General features: G+C 39.5%; 2 protein-coding genes across 4 annotated transcripts; one reads left to right on the forward strand and one right to left on the reverse strand.

The window, feature by feature from the left end:
• Positions 1-861: 861 nt before the first annotated feature.
• Positions 862-13,502, reverse strand: Vav (Vav guanine nucleotide exchange factor). 3 transcript variants are annotated; one of them, XM_020942210.2, is made up of 11 exons: positions 12,830-13,493; positions 12,582-12,763; positions 11,615-11,689; positions 9,201-9,845; positions 6,536-6,644; positions 6,272-6,439; positions 3,770-4,599; positions 3,246-3,623; positions 3,031-3,183; positions 2,628-2,799; positions 862-2,570 (listed from the first exon to the last, which is right to left on the reverse strand). In XM_020942210.2, exons 1-11 carry the CDS (start codon positions 13,085-13,087, stop codon positions 2,511-2,513), a joined length of 3,030 nt encoding a protein of 1,009 aa, XP_020797869.2. In that variant the 5' UTR covers positions 13,088-13,493; the 3' UTR covers positions 862-2,510. The 3 variants fall into 3 exon arrangements, with proteins under 3 accessions (XP_020797869.2, XP_086692803.1, XP_086692804.1); XM_086836677.1 differs by lacking the exon at positions 6,536-6,644 and having other exon boundaries at positions 9,203-9,845; positions 12,830-13,502; XM_086836678.1 differs by lacking the exon at positions 9,201-9,845.
• Positions 13,503-15,040: 1,538 nt separating this feature from the next.
• Positions 15,041-19,121, forward strand: IntS4 (integrator complex subunit 4). Its single transcript, XM_020963008.2, has 2 exons — positions 15,041-17,514; positions 17,658-19,121. The coding sequence occupies exons 1-2, from the start codon at positions 15,418-15,420 to the stop codon at positions 18,636-18,638; spliced, it is 3,078 nt and encodes a 1,025-aa protein (XP_020818667.2). The 5' UTR covers positions 15,041-15,417; the 3' UTR covers positions 18,639-19,121.
• Positions 19,122-20,437: the final 1,316 nt, after the last annotated feature.

Raw genomic sequence — 20,437 nt, forward strand, 5'->3', positions numbered from 1 at the left:
AGAGGGAAGTTTTATAAATTAATTTAATTTAAATATTAATAAAATTGTGTCGTGCTCTTATAAATGAATACATTTTTCGAAGTGTAAGTTTTTTGTTACTTTTAAGGTGCTGTTACTTCAAGAATTATTAAGAATCGGTCCATTTTTGTCAAATATAATGTATATATGTATATAATTATTCTTCTCAACTCTATGATCACATTTTCTAAAATGTCCAAAAGATAAATTGAGGATGACATTCCAGACTACCCGTTTAGCTTTAGGAACCATCATGAAACTCCAGATCATATAGATGTGTTGAAGGCATTGCCTTTCATTGTTAAGGAACATTTTGATCGAGTTTGGCACGATCGTTAACTATTTAAATCTTACTTGCTAGAACCATACTTCATGGTCAAAGTGAGAGGAGAACGGTTACCCGATTTATTCAAGCTGGCGTACCACAGGTAAGGGTTTTGGGTCCCGTATTTATAGCCTTTACACAATCCCAAGGCATTGCTGCAATGTACCAACGCTATGATTTTTACAACTTCCAGTACTTACGTTTCATAACAAATAATTCGGATAGGAAAATCAACGAGACAAAAACAAAAAAGCCATTATCATGGGACAGTCTCGAAAAGCGTTGATTTGTTGCTGCAAAACTCGAGATCGTCGCAATGTGCAACTCAGCGACGAAATATTTTAGAAGCATTGAGACTAGAACGACTTTCTGACGACTCTTAAGAAACATGACTGAAAGCGCATCGGGAGCACAAGTAGCCATTTTATACCCAGCTAGGATCTAAAGCCGTACGAGAAACACAGAAACGTAACCCAAACCAATTTAAAAAGCGCAGCATAAAAATTAATAAAAGGTCATTCATCTGAGCACAAATTTATAATAGTGTTCTTTCACAAAATACTAAAAATAATGCTTTATTTCTTTTGCGCAATGAGCGAAGGTGAGACTTTTCGTAGTGTTTTTGTATTAAACGATATTATTTACGAGATATTTTCTTGTGTTACAGGTTTTTGTGCTCAACTGCTAAGAAATATATAAGGGAAGTAAATTTAATATTTTAGTTTTTGTAGCTGCAATTACAAATGTTCAAGGATGGTCTTCTTTCAAGTTTTTCAATACTTTAGGGCCGGTACGATTTCCATTGCATAACATGAAGATGAAATATGAAACCTCAGGATTATCCTTTTCGCTCTTCATACAATATAGATTTTTCCTGTGTCTGCACATGTATAGTACTTAACTTTGTTGAGATCTGTTTTTTGATTTATCACTTCGATGAAAATTTAAATATTTGCTTGCAAAATTGTTTTCTAATAACATTCTCTTCACGCCTTTAATGCTAAAATTTAGTTAACACTCTTTAATTTCACGCCAATTTGATTTTTTAATTGTACAACTTTATGTGGAAACATACAATAATAAAGCAACAAATTATAAAAAACAACTCCCAATGAAAGCGCCAAGTAAAAATAGGAGCACGACGATGCATTTTTTGTTACTTTATATATATCTATATATATATATACATATATGTAGACAGTTTTTTAACGAGACGGTAGAAGCCCCGTCGTGTTACATTAATTTTTGTTAAAAGTTCAGCATTGGCTATAAGTAACATACGTAAAATATACTCAGTACTTATTAAATATATATGTATATATGAATGTAGATATCTACAAATTGGCTGGCCTAGTATTTCGATCATCTTGTAAATATGACATACATCGATATTGCTGAATCTTTATTTATTCTTAGCTTCTCAATATTTTCTATATTTTCCATTTTATTTTTTGTTCGAACAATTTGTGGCTGCGTTGCATTTTGTTACGTTAAATTGTACTTTTAACTAAAATTTAGTCCGACACACCAACAATACGGTGGCAAACATTCAATATAATTATATATTCCTAGTATTTTGCATTTTGTGGTTTGTATATGTAAATATTTAAAGCATCGTAAGGAAATGCGCGTATGGTTTTGTTTATATGTTTCAACATCTTCACTCACGTTTATTCGACGTGGCTTTAGAATTTGAATTTAGAAACAAGAATAAATTAAATGTTAGCAACTAAAAGTTTACAAATAAACATAGGTATATGTATTTCAAATATATAATTTAAAACCGTTGAAACCTTAAAGGTAATTTTTTTTTTTTTCTGTTTTAACTTGTGTTTGGCTATATACTTTTTTGTTTCGATTTGGGTGTTCTAATTGTCGAAGGGATTGGCACAAGTGTTTCGAGATAACAAAATAAATGGTAAACAAAAAACGATAAACAAAAATTAAAAAAAAAAACCTTAATGATAAATAATACACATTTGTAAATTCACATATACATATTTAACTAGGATGCAATATAGCTGCAGTTGTTGATACTGGTCACCCTCTCCTCGAGAGTTTCTTCATGATCAGATCCAGCTCTAGCTCCTTCTTCTGGTAATTCGGCAATGGCTGCCTTTGTGGGCTTGATGGCTTTGGGTGCAAAGTAGACCTCGTAGTTATAATATCAAAGCTCTTCGCTGGCCGGTTTCTGCTCCTGGACGTAATCCTTTGGGAAGTAACCCACCTGAAATGGCAGTCTGGTTTACAATTTTTCCCAGAATCGAGAACCTTTTGAGCTCACCGTGTCGCCGATTTTTCCACGCCACCATCCCTTACTGTCGCCATCCTTTCCTATGACCAAAACCTGGCAATCGGTGCGCAGTTGCAGCTGATTGCTGCCAGCCCTGGGCTCAAAGTCGTATAAAGCGGTTGCGATTACCTCCTTGTAGGGCCACTGCAGGGACTGATTGAGTCTGAAGAAACATGAATTATAAGACTTTAAAAACTTGAAGTGACAATTATATGTACGTATCCCAGTTGTCTGCTTTAAGGGCTTCATTTGATCATATATTCCGATTATTCCATCGATTAAAAAAAACACCTCACATTTATAGCAAGGTAAGTCAAAAGAGTAACCCTACAGAGACTCAGGGCTAAAATATTTATGCACTTTTCCTAAATAAACTTTTCAACTGTTAGCTTACCCCGCAAAGTTCTCCCCAAGATCGTTGCGTTCATAATAGGAAACCAGTTCAACGATGGTCTTGAAGTGCCGTCGCGAGGACAGGCAGTAGAGCATGGAATCGCCGGAGTTCTCCTGGTTGATTTTCATATGCTTAATTACATGATCATCGGTTCTAAGGCGAAAGAATTAAAGTTGCATAGGCAAGATTCACTGATTAGGATTTGTAATACTCACTTCAGGCTGAGAGCATACATCGTTTCGTGGGCAGTTGACGGACCTTGGGGACGGACGCGCAGCAAATAGGTACCGATGCGACGATTCTCCAGCCGTTGTGCTGCCGTTTCGCGGTCCATGTTGTCCGCGAACCAATTAAATGCGGATAGCTGCCTGTCGCATACGGGCGGCGGCACACTCACAAGATTCTGCTGGCAGCGGCCCGTTGACGAGATGCAGCCCTTGTGTACACTGATCTGACATACTTTGCACCGGTAGCCTTGGTGAATGCGACCCTTAAGAAACTTGCAGCAATGCCGACACGTAGTTGGTTGATCGAAAGTAAATATCTCCATTTTGTGGTCTGTACTTCGACAGCCGAACGGTTCAAGACTTTCCCTGTAAGCAGAGGTAATCCGTTTATAGGAAAGAAATTACATCAAGCGCTAAGTCTAGTGTTCCACAGAATACAAGGACCGAGTGGATAGCCATTATATTAGTTGGTTTGTGTATAAAATTGACTTTAGCAGCATTAGAATACTTACATGGCTTCGGTAAGCGCTTTCCGCCACTTATCCCGCTCAGGTTCCGTCTTAAGGTACAGGGTGAAAGCTGTTTTCCCGGATTTGCGTGCCAGCAGGAGCTGATACTTGAAGCGGGTATCGCGGCCGAGCAAACGGCGGGATGGCCCCTGTTCCACTCGGTAGTCGGCTAAATTGTGTGAGTCACGATAGGTGTATTGCATGTCGCCCGTTTTAATGTGGAGGGCCTTCACCATTATAAGGATCTTGTCGAAGACGAAAGCATAGCGCAGCTTAACTTTCTGGTCCTCATGAGCTTTAATGTTAAGTTCGCCGTCTAGGAGCAGCCGCCCAAATTGTAGAAGATCGCAACCGTTGCCATTTTGCAGCAGGTGGAGGTCGAATATGCTATCCTTCACCTTCTGAATGATGACCAGGTGATCGGAATCTCGCTTCACTTCGTTAATGTACTGGGACACATCAATCATGGCCTCCTTGGCACGCTCAAGAGAACGATAGTCTTCGTGCTGCGGCGACGTCTCCTTCACCAACTTGTCCAGCAATAGGTGATATTTAAGGATTCGCTGCATAGGCACCGACAGGATGTCGCGCAGCTGCAGCTTTCCCACGTTGTAGTCGCGCTCGCACTTCTGCACCAACTGATCGATGATCTGGTTTTTCTTGCACACGTCCGCGAGGAAGTCGATGGCGCGAAGCAGGCACGAACAGTATTCGCCGTAAATCAAGAATGACTCGCGAAATTCGAGAAAAACTTGGGCCATCTTCTTATTTGCATTCGGTAGCAGCGACTCTCGGAGCTTATCTAGGAAACTGGTATGGATGTCAGAAAGTTCCTGCAAAAGAGTTCGATAAAAATAATAAGCACACTGCATGACGTTTTGGCTAGTTTAGCATACGAGAAAGTTTTCGGAGGTATAGTATTTTTAAAGGGATTTCCCGAAAATTCTTATTTTTACCAAGGACCTAAAGCTTTATACATATAATAAGATAAAACAAACTTCTTTCTTTCCCTTAAAGTATAAATTAAATGTGTAAACTTACAGTTACGGCAGACGTATTGTAATAATTTGAGTACAATAATTATCAGAGGATTAATTTGTCAATATATATTTGTCTTCCGCCTCTGGTTGGGCATGGCAGGTCAAGCTATGCAGGCGTTTATGATATAATATGGGAGGAGCCCTAAAAAACTGTGAGAAGTTGACAACATTGGGTATCAACGAAGATGAGTTATTGAGATCCAGCCATGAAGTAAAGGACCTTGCCAACACCTTAAACGCCAACTAAGAAACTGAGCGATATCATGGAATCAAGAAATAAAGTACAAAAAAATAGAATGCTAATAGACAGTATGCAAAGACAAAAAGTAACTCCGAATCAAAGGAGATCATAATGGATACGGTAAAGATGACGCAAGATCTTTTCCAAAAAAGCACGCAGTCCCTACACTAATTGACAAATCAGACATCAATCGAAAATTTACTGGTGGTACAAGTGGACGCGCATTTCCCGGGGAACCTGGGAAAGAATTTGAAACCAGAAGAAAACAGACCATATAGATAATAACACTACCGAGAGATATCACTACCACTGAGAAAATCCAGTGTGCATAATTCTAGCAACGCTAGAAACAATTTAAAGAAGCATCAGTAAGTCGTCATTTACGAGGCTTTCATTAATCCGAAAAAAATACTGCTGACGGGGAGGGAATCCAAAGTAACCTTCATACCAAAACCAGGCCGAAGGGGTCATAGGTCGAGTAACCTGACCTCCGAACTACACGAACTACTAGGTCACCTTACTAGACATTAAAGCTGTGTTCAATTATGTGAATGCCTATGGTCCGGGGCTTTCTTGGCTGGAGAGACATTGGGGGAGTCATCAGAGAGTATGGGTATATTTGTAGGAGGAACATAGCCCTCATGCGACTAGCAAAGAGAGGTTCACCTCAGGGCGCATATTAAAAAAGAAACCAATATGGGAAAAGTTAAAGTAATAGCCTATAAAGGCGACGTAGTTTGTTAGTATAAGGATCTTACCCTAAAGTCATCAACAAAGTTTTTACGGGAGCGTTGAATCTCTTAAATAAGTGACCATGACTTTGGACTAGTTATCAACCCACGAGAAAAATCAACATCGAATTAAAGCATGTATGTACATATATCTAGGAGTGATACTGAACCAAAAGGAAGGCTGGATAAGGGCCTCTGGCTAAGGAAGATACTGCAAAACGTAGAAGATCAGAAGAGGGTGTGGATTACATAGGAACCCTACTAAATAAAGACGCTAATGTGCGAGTCAAAGAAGTGATTTCAGTCTGTTCGTTTTAACGCAAACTAATCTCTCAGTTTGAGAAACGTTGAGAACATTGCAGAAGAATCTGAATAAACCAAATACAACTTTTTCTTGTTGTTAAACCATCGAAGTCTGCGAAAATCAATGTTTCTCCATCTCTAGTATTGAGTGTATAAAAAGCTCGGGTTAAATTAAACTATTTTTACTCACTCGAATGCGTGGGAAGATGGTACGCAGCTCTTCCTGGCTGAGATGACGCTCCAGTGGAGTCATGAACTTGGTCTTCAGCGCGTTGAGTACGTCTAGGTAGTTGGACTCAGTGTCTATCAGCTCCCGAATTACGTAGTCGCGCTGCTCCAAGCTCGTCGGCGATGTGGTCTGGAGGAGGAAGACGGTAAAATGGAAATTAGGGCGGTGAAAGGTCAGAAGACTCGTAGGCAGTGTCTCATGCACGGACAGGCAGCTCAATTCTACCTGGCTTTTACTCGTCCTGTGCAACGCGCACAGGTCTTGGTACACCTCCTCTTCTTTTGTGTTGGTGTGATCGTAACCAGTTCCATTGCATGCAATATTGTCGGTGGTACTAATCAAAAATGAAAAGAAAAATCAAATAAAATATAAAATATAATTAAAATGTACGATGACAAATATAAATTAGAAAATAAAAAAAACCTTCTAAATAACTGTTTTAAGAAACGTCGATACTTAGTTTTTTTTTTTCATTTTAAAGCGTTTTCAAAAAATGAAGTATAATTAAAATGAACAAAAATGGTTTTGTTTTTGTCAGAATCACTCACTTCATTAATTTCCTTCTCTTGCGCCACATTATTGATGGTTTTATGTTTTCTGTTTTATTCTTTTAGTTTTTCAGACATAATAATAAACAAAACTTGGAACTAGGAAACGACTAAAATTAATAAAAAATTAAGAATTAGAAATTAAAATGAGTCTTTTGTAATTCAAAAATACAAATAAAATCGGTTGAAGTTTCTAACGACTAAACAAGCTCATTAAAGAATTAAGTTTGAGGTTTAGCCCATGAAAATTTTTAAATAAAAATTGTATGGCCGTTAAAATTTTGTTATACTTTTAAGGATTTTCATTTCAGAAGAGCAAGGATTTGAAGTTTATAATTTCTTTTTTTTGGTTTTGCTCGAACCCAAGAACTACGGAAATTTCTTACAAGATCCTTAGAGAGATCGAGGGAGAAAGTAGATGATAAAAAATGTTAGTCAACATCGATCCCATCAATCTTATTGGCTTGTGTTTTAACTTAATTATTTATTTGTAAATTTTGTATTAAAAACAAAAAAGCATCAACAATTTTAAGTCTGCACATCAAGGTTTGGCACTATCGATTTTTCCGATAAATCGATTGATTGTCTAAATTTCTATATCAGTGATAAATTTATCCGAATAGGAATCGATCCAAAACAGTAAGTTACTAAATTAAATAAAGAAAACACACAAAATCGTCAGCCATGAATATACCTTTGGTATTCTCCTCAATAATCCTCAAATATTTTGAACTATTGAGGCGATATTTTTAGCGACCCCGAAGGAGTAATTATCGATTATATAAAATATATTTATTCTTGATCAGCACCAACAATCGATTACGCGTCCGGAAGATACCCGGCAAAGATATTCGCTGGGCCATTGGTTTAGATGGATAACCCACCGCCAGATTTATTTTCATTTTGGTTTTGAAAAGCCTAAAGGCAATGCATCAGGAAAGGAATAATTATACAATGCGCGTACTCCGTTTTGAGCCTTGCCGAAGCAGAGATCGATCCTTATTTACTAAACTGTTTCAATTATATAATTTTTTAGTTTAAGTTGGTAAATAAGTATTAATTTAAATTAATTTTAAATGCTTATACATTTGAAATTGCGAATGATCAAAACGTAATTCAGCTAACATTAGAAAGGGTTGAAGTTGTGAAACCCGACAAGAGAGAGTTGAAATGGAACAAAAGAAATAAGAAATGGGATCAGAGGAAAATGATTAACTTGGTGGATTCTTGAGTAGTTAATTCAAAAGAAAAGTGCGTCGAAAGCTTTTGTTAACTTTTTGTTAAAATATAAACGAAAGTGAATAACTAATTTATGGACAGGTAAGTGCAATTTTTACAACGAGTTGAGATTATCAACATTACCTAAAACGTTCTGGTCATGTGACCCGAAAATCTAGTATGCAAAATAATCGTAATGCGGTTTACAAATCTTTAAAATGTTTTTTTTTTTGTAATTATATTTTCAGACGCGTTGTCTTATAATTTGTTAAAGTTAAAAAATTAACATAAATTATCGTAACAAATGAGAAGTTATTAATTTAAGAAAAAAATTGAAGTTATAACACGACTTCATATTTTAATTAAGAATCATGTATGACAATTGAGTACACAAGTTTTCTTTCGTGCAAACAGCAGACTTTAACAAGTGTGTGTACGAGAGTGGTGCCATCAATGATTGTTTATGCTTATTAATCACTCTATTTTCTATACATCGAAGCTCACTTTATTCATCTAAATAAACATAAAACTAGTTTTGTCTAATAGGTGGTCTTGTTGGACCATAGTAATAGAAACGTAAAATGCAATTTTTTATTTCCAATATTCAAAGACCAAGTCTGAAAATTCAGGGGATCAGCTACGTTTTAAAGCTGATAAAGGAAAAGTTGAAGGGTTAAGTCAGCTATCATTGCTTACAAATCCAATTCATAATCGATGAAAAGTCGATGAAGCCTATATCGTACGTCTTTGGAGTTATATTATAAGTGAAAGTGTATAAGAAATTGAGCTCTACAAAGCCACATTTCGTCTCAGTTTAACAATAACTGATGAAAAAATAACAAATACATATATCGTACATAAGAAAATGAAAATTGGCATACAAAATATAATTTTTTATACTATTAAATGTTATACTGTCTATATTGACAGGCATTGAAAAAATAAATAAAGATGCTCTAGTGTAGATTTTTTTAAGTACTTCGCACGACACCGACAAGTTTTTGTAAATTTAAAAGAAAATGAAATATCGTTGTATGGGAATTTCATGACTCTAATATCTTATATTGGTCAGAAATATAGTTCGGTCCCACCCTGCTGAACACAGAGATAATTAGTATGGGCACACCTCAGGTTTGTTTATCGTCTGGAAGGTGACGTAGCAGAGATCCTCGTAGACCTTGTCGTCGTCCTCGCTGTAAATGTAGGCGTACTCGTGTTCCGTCGATGCCATCGAAGATCGGTAGTTGTAAACAGCGGCTGCTGCCCGCTGCAGCCGCTGGCTCTCACTGATGAAAAGAGATGTGGAAGACGAAGAGCTGGATATAAGTCGCTCCATCGAAGACCCGGGAGCATTGAAATCGGAATTGAAAGCAGGCGAGGTGGCAGCAGCACTTGGGATGAGTGACTTGTTTTTCTGGTCAAAGGATTCCGGTGTGGGCGTGACCGCTGCCGAGGCGGAGTCCGAGGTGGAGCCAACTGCATCGAGGGTGGAATCGAAGGGGAGACCGCATGAATTGCTACCCTGGATGGCTGACAGAGAGCCTTTATCCATGTCCCCTCCATACCCATCGGGATCGATGGCCGAGTCACACATGTTGGAGAGCGAGTCTTCGATGTAATCGTCAATATCCTCGGTACCGTTCTCGATGGTGATGTCGCTGTTCTCGTCCTCCACCGACAACGATCCACTCTGCGAGTTGAGGTCATAGTATTCCGTCGACGACGAGCCGGATGCGTCGATGCTGCTTGCCTTTCGCATGTTAAGATCGCTGCAGAACCAGGTCACTCCCCACAGCAACACCACACACCAGCCACAAAGCAAACACATATTCAGGCACACACGTTCGAATTCATTCATACAAAGTGAGTCGGACAAAGCGATAAACAGAGACAGAGAGGTAGAGACAGAGAGAAAGAGAAAGTGTGTTAGAAAAAGGCTGGACACAGAAATTTCTTAGGCACGAAGAAGACTCATTCTCCGTCTTTTAAAATCAAACTACCTTTAATATATCATAGAAAAAATTCAGGATGCTATATGGGATATATGTAGTATGTATACACTGGCGATTAGTACTGTAACACAAGTTTAATGATCTCGCTTAAACGGTCACTATGTTAGAGATTTATTTAAATAATTGATCACAAAAAGTTGTAAGCCCTTTGTTAAGCTGGAAGAATTCTTCCAAAAGCGACATATTAAAAGAGCCTTAGGTTGCAGTTTTATAAAGAATAAATTCATATTCATTGACACGTTTTTACTTTTATTGAAATATGCGTATGTATAAGAACTCTCTCGAATTTTGTGTATCTTTCATACTAAATGAGTGGCGTTACATCAATTCAGGAAAAAAAAAATGGTTAAGGCCTTCAGATGTTTTTTTTTTCCTCTGCCTGAGTTTTAACTGTTTAATTTAAATATTGATATTAAATAACGATAAAGGAAATAGTGTTTTGCTCCATAACTCCCTTGTGCAAGTTTTTTTCCTCAAGATTATAACATTTTACAAGACTCCGCCAGACACAGTTTAATGCCAAAATTGAAAAATATTGGCTCATCCGTTATTCCATTAAATAAATGAATTGTTTCCTCTTTGGAAAAAGCGGCTTTATGGCTTTGGTTTCACGGGTTGTCTCCAAAAGCTTTGTTAGATTTCTTTTAACAGTTTCAGAAGAAAATTCATTCTACTACATTTTAGCTCTACTCTAGACTCAGCTCAAGGAAATAATACAGCAAACATCGTGAAAGGCGGAAATATGTTTTGTGAATCTTGTCCATAGTATACATTGAAATTAAAAGTTATTGAATTCTTTTATTTTCCACATACATAGGTTTATATTTCCATCCATATTATATTATTTTTCCATATTCCATATTAGTAAAAAAAAAATACAATAAATGTTGAAACTACTATACGTAGTACGGAAAGGCAAAGAATTAATTAAAGGTGAGAAAAGATTTGTTCTTTTAAAGTGTGATCGCTCCTTTAATTGGTATTTCGACTTTTTTGGGAGGACAACTAAACCAGTCGACGGCTGTCTCTATTTTTGATTCTTCTTATATATTCATATTTACTATTTTAGTAACTTGAATCCGTTTAATAAATTTAAATTAAATTAAATGAATATAACTAAAACGAAAATGCAGACCGTTGATAGTTGGAGCATCAAACTTGTGTTACAATTTTGCTTCCAAGTGTAGTATGGCTTAGTTTCTTTTTCTGAATATAAATGAAATAATGATCTTAAGTTAATGATCTTTAAGTTTCCCGCAATGCACGCCAAAGTTAAAAATTTGCTTTTTCTGATAAGAATGTAATTTTAAATAGTATTTAGTATATAGTATTTCAGGGTTTTGGTAATCAGTTCGGTTTTACAAGAGCAAAGGCATAGACTGAGAAATGGTTTTCAATTGCAGCAATTCTTCAGAAGGAAATATAACTGATTGACAGCCCCAGGGGCAGCGGCTCAAACTGGGAGCGCTTACTATGGCTAAGATACAGTATAAGGTAAAAGTTCACGGCTAGAACTTGCTACTCACGTGGAATGCAGGTCCTTGTAGATGGCTTCGTCTGAATGGGAACGCTCACTGGGCGACAGCTGCAGATTGAAGCCACTGAAATATATTTAAAAGATTTTAGATTGGTTTATCAAAAAAGTCCTTTGTTTTTTATTAATAAATTTGTTTGAATCTAATCGTTTGTGAAAAACAATAACTTAATGATTAGGCATATCCCTTGTCTGAGAGTATTTTCATATTAAAGTTTTAATTGTATGTTTGAGATTGAATTTTTTAATGACAAAAGGACACAATTTTTTTAGATGGGTGCTAGTTGGGAGTTGGATTGAGTTTTCTTGGTATGCAATTTTTTTCGGTTAGAGAGGGGCAATGCAGTTTACAATTATGGCTTAAATGTCCTTTGAGATGCAAAATTATTAGAAGAAGGGTTAGTGATAGTACACTCAGACCGCAGATGAAATAAAATGATTAATTATTGATTAATTGTATTATGTCTGTGTTTTGAAAAATCAAGCTTTTGCTTGAAAGTAGCCTAATTCCACGGCCTTCATAATTTTCTAAAACAAAAATTTTTATAAAAACAAATTTAAAAACATCATGGTCTTGTACGTCTTTAAAAACTTTTGGCAACTAACATGTACATTTTTAGTGCTTTTTTGTATTGTGTTATTAACGGTTCTTTCGCATTTCTTTTCGGGATGCTGTTTTAACTATTTTAGGGAATAATAACAAATTAATAAGAATACATTTAGTTGTTATTCTTATTTTTGTTATTATTCCCTAAAATAGTTAAAATCCGAAAAGAAATATATATATACCGATATATACATCGACATTTTGACGTCAACGGCGATAAATATTGATCTTTTCATTTTCGATAACCACAATATTTTCGATATGATATTAAGCCCGATATTAATGCTGATATATTACATCGAACTATTCCTCAAAAGTTGTTCTAGACACATCCCAGTTTTGGCGCACTTACATAAGATCCGGGTGCATAAGTTGCACCTTACGGCACTGTGACAACTTTGAGAGCGTGATGAGCACTCTATGGAAATTTGTCAGGTCATACAACATTGTTGGTTCGAAAAGGTCAGCGTCCCGGATTCCGAAGTTGTTGCGGCACACGTCCAGAAACAATTTGATATTCTTGCTGCACAGAAACTGCAATTTAAAGTGCTCTTTTAGGGTATGTTCCGCGAAGAATGCCCACCTGAACTTTTAATTTACCTGTGCCATTTGTGGCTTGCGATGCAGCTCACGCGAATCCATGCTGTTAGGTTCCAGAAACATGACTAGGTTGCATAGCAGCACTCCGTCTCGCAATGTCATCGCCAGACTCCGGATCTCGGCATCCGACTGAGCGGCTTTGTGGTCGCTCGGGATGACCTTACACCTGATCAGCCATGCAACACACTCGCGCCACAGATCCGAGTTCACACCTGCCACGCCTCCACCAACGGCACTGCCAAAACTATTGCTTGCCATTGCGGATATGAGTAGTGGAGCTGTAGTCGGAGCTTTTGATATGCGCGTATGTTGTGGATCAGCAGAATAACTGAAAGCTGACCAAAACGGGCGTGAAGTGGCCAGCAGATAGAACGCAGGAGGGAGGGGGCGGGGTTTTTTGTTGCGTTAATGAAAACAATTGAGACTCATCAGTTGGCTGTTGGGTCACGAGCCAGGAAGCGATGCATTCACAGAACACAATAACAAAAAGCACACTAGATATTTTGGAACGATTTTCCCTTAAGCTGCACCGCACTACACTTTTCTGCTTGTATGTTTTTTTTCTTGCTTGTCGCTGAAATCCGCGAGCGAAAGGGGATAGGGTCGCTTACATGAAACTGTAATGCTAGAAACAAACATAACATATGTTACGACTCGAGAATACAAATCGAATGAAATCGATTATCATATCGATTATCAGTTGTTGACTCGTTTTTACTGGAACTGCGTTTTGCAAAATATGGTATTGTGTAAATATATTTAGTTGTAAATAAATTCGTTTATATATTATTTTTATATTTTTTTATTATATATTTTTATTATTATATTCCTTAACATGTGATTATGACCAACTCATGCTAACTTAACTAACAGCTGTTCTTCTTAAAAAAATTAATGTCGAAACAGACCATTAAATTTACTCTACGAGTAAAAAATTTAAATGGATTAGAATTTTACACTTGATGGATCACAGAAGAATTGGTTTCCAGGCCGTCCAGAAGCGGTCCAGTTGAGTGGATACCGAAGAATACAAAGAAAACATTGCATATAGAAACAGCCATATGGCTAATTCTTTTTTTTTAATTTCTTCATGTATTGACCATCATATTGACCGAAACATAAAATATCCAATACTTGCATCTCATAATTTTCGACCGTGACGCCAAAATTCAAAGTTAGCAAAGAACGAGTGAAATATCGAAGGCGTTAGAATTCGAGAACTTCCAATTCCTAGTCATCTAATTTATTAAAATATAGTGCCAACATAATCTTCCGCAATCTGCATGATTCGCTTTATTGAACAATAGAAATGGCCAGCTTAGTTAATGTTTTGTATGAGCTACAGCTGATCAATCAGCTGTTATCGGATGAAGGATGGAGGTGTAGCTCTGTGGGAATCGAAGTTTCACACCTGAGAAAATCCCCTACTGTGAGTGAAAACAGTCCCTTTAGTATTTCCAGGCCATAATAATAAAACCTGCTGCTCTGGACTGTTTTCCTAGCGTTCTCCCCTTCATCTCTCTCTGTTTTAAAACCGGATTCATTTCTCATAATACAATCATTAACCAATATCGCTTAAAAAAAATTAACAAAACCAAAATTGCTATATATTCCGTTCAGAAATCAGAGGTTGTGTTCAGCAGAATAACATGATCACTATCAATAGTTCTACTGAACGCGTATGATCACTGATTTTGATGCAAGATTTTATCCATCATGATCAATAAAATGTGAACTCTATAAAAATATTGCTACCTTTCCTCGATAATGATGGTTTATATCGATGGTTGAAATATCGATAGAAATAATAGAAAATAGGGAATGCAAACCAAAAGAAAATATATATATTATTATTTATGAAATCAGTGGCATCCTCAGTTATTTTGTATCAATTAGTTAATATTTATTATTATTTTTTATTTTTGATTATTATTATTTCTTTATTTTAACTTAAGATTTCTGTTCCGCCGAATGCAGAGTGTTGTGCTGTAATAGCGGGAATGAAAAAAATAAACTTGAAAACCAGTCTTTCCAAGAAAATGAGCTGCCACATTAAGTTTCAAACAATTTTTAATTCAGTGTTTGGTTAAAAACTATTGTCTGGACAGTTTAAGGAATATTTTAAAATATCTCAAGTTGTTTTCTTATACACAAAATCAAATAATTGTTGGTGGGAAGCCAGACGATAACTAAAGTTTCCAAAGCCGATTATTTTTTTAAACATCGTAATGTATCATAAGTGTATCAGTGATGGATCTGTAATAAGTAGTCACGTTTTTCTGCTGAAAACAGCCAATTTTTAATTGATAATAAACTTAGTGTTTCTTTGTAAAATAATACATAATGAAACATCCGTTCAACGAATGTTTGATGGTGTATGAATCTCTGTGGAAAGAGGCTATTAGTCGTATTGGGCAAAGGTGGTATTGGTGTAAACCAGTATAAATAATCAAGTTTTTAATTCAGTGTCATAGCCGTACAATCACTAGTTTTGCCATTTGACCAATACGCTGCCTCCGTTGTTGCGGGCTTGCATCTGGCATTTTGTTTCGCAAGTTGCGCTGCCAAGTGCACAACGTTCTGGAATAATGGCTCTGGCCATTAAAAAGCCGTTTGGCTCCTATCTGGAAACAGTGGACAGCGTGCCGGTAAAGAAGTTGCGACTGCAGGCATTGGGTTCGGATGCGAAAGCGGGTAAAGGTGGAAAAACTGCGATTGCAAATCGGAAGCTACAGGCTCTGTCTCAGCTAGACGCTTATCTGGGCAATGCGCCACCTCCGACAGGCCTAGCACTACGCCCTGGAGCGCAGCCGCCGCCGCCTGCCACATCGGCTTCGGCCGGTAGCAATACTTCCGCTGCAGGCGCGACATCCAATCTGACGGTCACAAATAGCAGGGAACTGCTGGACCTGTTAGTCAAGATAACCGACGAGATATCCTACCAAGACGTGGAGCTGGCGGAACTGAAGGAAGCAGCTGGCAAGATCATGCAACTATATCAGTTGCAGGAGCGCGACAGCGACACCTCAATTCGGGTGAAGCTCCTGGAGCTATTGTCGGGGCTGGGTTGCGAAGGCGCCACCGAGCAGGCCGTTACCCTCATCATTGACCATTTTATCTACCTGCTTCGGAGGGAGAGCTCCCAGAAGGTGCTGGCCCAGGGTATGATGTGCCTTTACAGGATCGGGCAGAGGCGGAAGAGCATGGTACCCTTGGCGTACAACACCCAAGTGGCGCATTTGGCCAAGGAGCAGTTGCGCTCGGGCTCGACGCACACGCAAAAGAACGCCATGCTGGTTATTGGTCGTTTCGCCACGAAAATGGAGGGCGAACGCCACTACGTTTGGAAATTGGCCTTCTATATTGATTCACAAGACTCTGGAGTGCGCGCCCAGGCCTTGCACGCCTTGTTGTCCCTCGGCGAGCGCGGTTCGCAGCTTCCAGCCGTTCTTTACAAGCGCGCCGTGGAGGCAATGAAGGACGATTATGAGTGCGTGCGAAAGGAGGCTCTGCGGCTGGTCTTTATGCTGGGCAACCGGCATCCAGACTACATAATCCCCTCGGACCGGCAGCAAGACGACCTCCGTATGATAGATGCCGCCTTCAGCAAGGTATGCGAGGCCCTGTGTGATCTTTCGCTTCAAATCCGGGTGCTGGCAGCAGAGCTATTGGGCGGCATGACCGCCGTCAGCAGGGAGTTCCTGCACCAAACGCTCGACAAGAAACTGATGAGCAACCTGCGGAGGAAGCGGACGGCGCATGAGAGAGGCGCCCGTCTGGTGACCAGTGGCGAGTGGTCCTCGGGCAAGCGATGGGCGGACGATGCCCCGCAAGAACACTTGGACGCTAGGAGCATCTCCATTATTGCAAGCGGAGCCTGTGGTGCCCTGATCCACGGCCTTGAGGACGAGTTTCTGGAAGTGCGGACTGCAGCTGTGACGTCTATGTGCAAGCTAGCCCTATCGCGTCCGGATTTTGCGGTCACCAGCCTGGACTTCCTCGTAGATATGTTTAACGATGAAATCGAAGATGTGCGACTGAAAGCCATCTACAGCCTGACGGCCATTGCCAGACATATAGTGTTGAGGGAGGATCAGCTGGAGATAATGCTTAGTTCGCTAGAGGACTACTCGGTAGACGTGCGTGAGGGACTGCATCTGATGCTGGGCGCTTGCCGTGTGTCCACCCAGACGTGCCTGCTGATGGTGGTGCAGAAGCTCCTTGATGTGCTGGCCAAATATCCGCAGGATCGACACTCTACGTATGCTTGCATGCGCAAAATTGGCCAGAAGCACCCGCATTTAGTCATGGCAGTGGCCGTGCACTTGCTGTACGTGCACCCATTTTTCGAGACGCCGGAGCGCGATGTGGAGGATCCAGCTTACCTGTGCGTCCTCATTCTTGTCTTCAATGCGGCGGAACACCTAGTGCCCATCATCAGCCTCCTGCCCACGGCTACGCACCGACACTATGCATACCTGCGCGACTCTATGCCGCATCTGGTGCCTCAGCTGCCCATCGAGGGTGCATCTTCGGCAAGCGCGACACACAGGATCGACTTGGCCATGCGACAAGCAGGCAGCTCGGCGGAGTACCTTCAAATGATTCTTTGCCACATCGAGGAGATTTTTACGATGACTGACGAGCGCGTAGAACTCCTAAAGACCGCCCAATTCAATCTACAGGTGATTACGAATTCAAGATTTTGATTCTAGGAGGACTAGACGGGTTAATGAAGTAAAAAGTCATCAATTAAATGGGTCCCAGTTCATATCGACAAACTATTGCTTTAAATAATTAATAATAATATTTAAATGGGTTATTTTAGCGCCTTGGAGCCATCGATGCAGGCATGTACGGCACCTCGAATTTCCTGGAAACCTTCTTGGCCGCCCAAATCCAAATCGAGCAAATGCAGCGCTGCGCTAGCACGCAACGAAGCCGAGTTCCCCTGAAGGAATCCCTTGCGGCGCTCATTCGGAACTGCCTTAAGTTGCAGCACACATTCTCTGGTCTTAATTACGGTGACATCCTGCAAGTGAAGCAGCTGAGGTTGCGGGCGAGCGCCCTTCATCTGGTCCTGGTCGTCAGAGATAGGTCGCAAAGCGCCTTGGGTCCCTGCCAGATGCTCCTGCAAACCGCCAGCGACATCGGTGAGTTTATCAAGGCGAATGTGAAGGATGAAGAGGAACTATCAATGGGAGTGCCAATACCCCTGCTGGATGGCGAAAAATTAGAAAAGGACTCATCGAGACGGGATACCCAACCGGATTCTTTCACGCGCCAGTTACTAAGCAAGCTTGATGCTATATCGGATCCTAAGCCCGGACGCGTTTTTCGCGAGATCTTGCCGTTGGTCCAACAAGCGCCTCCCTTGGCATTGCCGCCTGCCAATGATAAGATCCGCCGCTGTGTGGCCAACATTTTGGAACCATGCCCGTTGCAGTCACAGGATAATGTGATTAAGGTAACCGCTGGCTTAATAGCGGCCGTACCCTTTGTGGCAGAGATTGACAACCTGTTGGAGTCGCAGAAGGCAGATATGCGAATTAAGATCAAATATCCGGATCAGCACATGCACACGGTAGTACCGAAGAGGAGTGACTTTAAGCCCATAATGACTGAGCAGGGTGAGCACGAAACGAACGTGCGCCTGCGTACAACCATTCTGCTCTCGCACAGCGTTTGGACGGAAGCCTCGCTTGTGGAGATCCAGCTCTGCCTGGCCGTTCGACCCGGTAGTGAACTCGAGTTGTGTAAGCCAGCCAAGGTCCTGTTTGCCCCAAAGCCCGTCAGACGAGGTATTTAGCCTAACGAAGAGACTGTTGAGACTACGATTGTGGTTGCAGGCAGTGGAGCTAATGATACGGATCAGTGTGATGGAAACGGCGTTGCCAGCAGTCGGCGACGGCGGCGCAAAAGCGGTGTAAGGAGTTGACAAGGACACTCAACCGCTGGGGAAAAAGCACCCGATGGATAAGCACCAGCACGATGCGATAGTTTCTATTATAAAAAAAAAACAAATTGTGTGAAAAAACCAGCGTATTTATTGCTAATTTAGTGGTATTATTGCAATTAATTTTTATAACGATTACACATTATAGTTACAAATTATGACCAGTTATTACACAGCCTCAAAAATTTTATTTGTTATTTCGTCATTTTTGTCACCTTTTACAGTACAGGTACCAAATCGTAAATTCAAATTTCTTGACCAACACTTTTTTGCCTTAAAATTCAAACTGCAAGTCCTCCAATTGAGAGCACAGCACATTAAAATCTGTTAACTGATTTTTCTCCACCGTGTTCTTTATTTTAGGGATATATTTTATTATATATTTAATTTTTTTTTTAATTATTTGTTAAAAATATTTATTATCTGATGTGACAAAGTTTTACTTTAATCATAGTAAAATAGAAGTTATGGTTAGTTGAACAGAGGTCAGTTAATGATCGATTTATGTACATACACTTACCAGAAAAAGTGTGCGTACAAACTTAACGCGCAACTTTGATGTTAAATAAAAATAGTTGTATGGAAGATATTGACTTCATTTTTTTTTAAATTAACGACACATCTATTATTAAAAATTATAGCCAGTCTTTTTTTATTTCCGTCCACAACTTTTTTAATTAAAATTAAAAAACAAAAAATACCCATGTTTTCGGGCAAGAAAAAGTGTGCGTACAAAATTCAATCAAGATAAAAAAAACCATTTATTGTTAAGGCATTGATAAAATTAGTAAGAAGGAGGATACCCATTTCTATCTATTGTCCCATTTAAGCGTTTTGGAATTGAATAACCCAATTTTTCGGTAAATTCAGGTGGTATTTTACTCCACTCATCCAAAATCACATCCTTCAACGTATCCTTCGATGTAATTGTTCGAAGACGAATCCTGCGCTCCAGAAAAACCCACAGATCCTCTATGGGGCTTAAGTCCTGCGACTGAGGCGATGAATGCAGTTGATTTTTGGTATAAAAAAGTAACCATAGCTTCAAACTCAGCGAAGTATGCTTGGGGTCATTATCCTGTTGCAACCAAAAATCATGGGCTGTGGGCGTAATCCTATGTTAACGGCCGCAAAAATTGGTCAGGATATAAAGGAGAAGTAGAAGAAGGATTTAAATGATGACACAGTCCGCAAAATTTTGAAAAGGAGGAATTTCATGCCTGTGCTGCGCCGAAGAAGCCTCTCATATTGCCCGTCAATAAATAGGAGTGCGTGGATTTTGCTAAAAAATTCATCCAAGAGCCTTTAGCCTTTGGGAAAATGATTATTTTTAGTGATGAGAGCCAATTTTGCCTATCTGGCATAAAAGGGCGAAAACTTGTGTGGCGCAAACCTGGCACAGTCCTTGATGTGCAGAAGCTCGCTCCAACAGTTAAGCACGCTGGTGGCAGTGTGGTGGTGTGGGGGTGTATGGCAGCAAGTAGAGTTGGCCACTTGGTCTTTATTGACTCCACAATGGACCACAAGGCTTATATGAAAGTCCTTAAGGACAAGTTGCACCAAAGCGCATCAAGATTGGGTCTGGCAGATGATTTTTGGTTGCAACAGGATAATGACCCCAAGCATACTTCGCTGAGTTTGAAGCTATGGTT

The sequence above is a fragment of the Drosophila serrata genome, unplaced genomic scaffold, assembly GCF_035046125.1.
Source record: "Drosophila serrata isolate PLE 108 unplaced genomic scaffold, ASM3504612v1 contig_293, whole genome shotgun sequence".
NCBI lineage: Eukaryota > Metazoa > Arthropoda > Insecta > Diptera > Drosophilidae > Drosophila > Drosophila serrata.

Excerpts from the sequence above, each read along its gene's own strand:
- Vav (XM_020942210.2), bottom strand. The coding sequence starts at position 13,087 with ATGGCAAGCAATAGTTTTGGCAGTGCCGTTGGTGGAGGCGTGGCAGGT. Across the intron at positions 12,764-12,829 it reads GCAAGCCACAAATGGCACAG|TTTCTGTGCAGCAAGAATAT; the intron begins GTAAATTAAAAG and ends TTTAAATTGCAG. Across the intron at positions 3,624-3,769 it reads AAAGCGCTTACCGAAGCCAT|GGAAAGTCTTGAACCGTTCG; the intron begins GTAAGTATTCTA and ends CTCTGCTTACAG.
- IntS4 (XM_020963008.2), top strand. The coding sequence starts at position 15,418 with ATGGCTCTGGCCATTAAAAAGCCGTTTGGCTCCTATCTGGAAACAGTG. Across the intron at positions 17,515-17,657 it reads CCGCCCAATTCAATCTACAG|CGCCTTGGAGCCATCGATGC; the intron begins GTGATTACGAAT and ends GGGTTATTTTAG.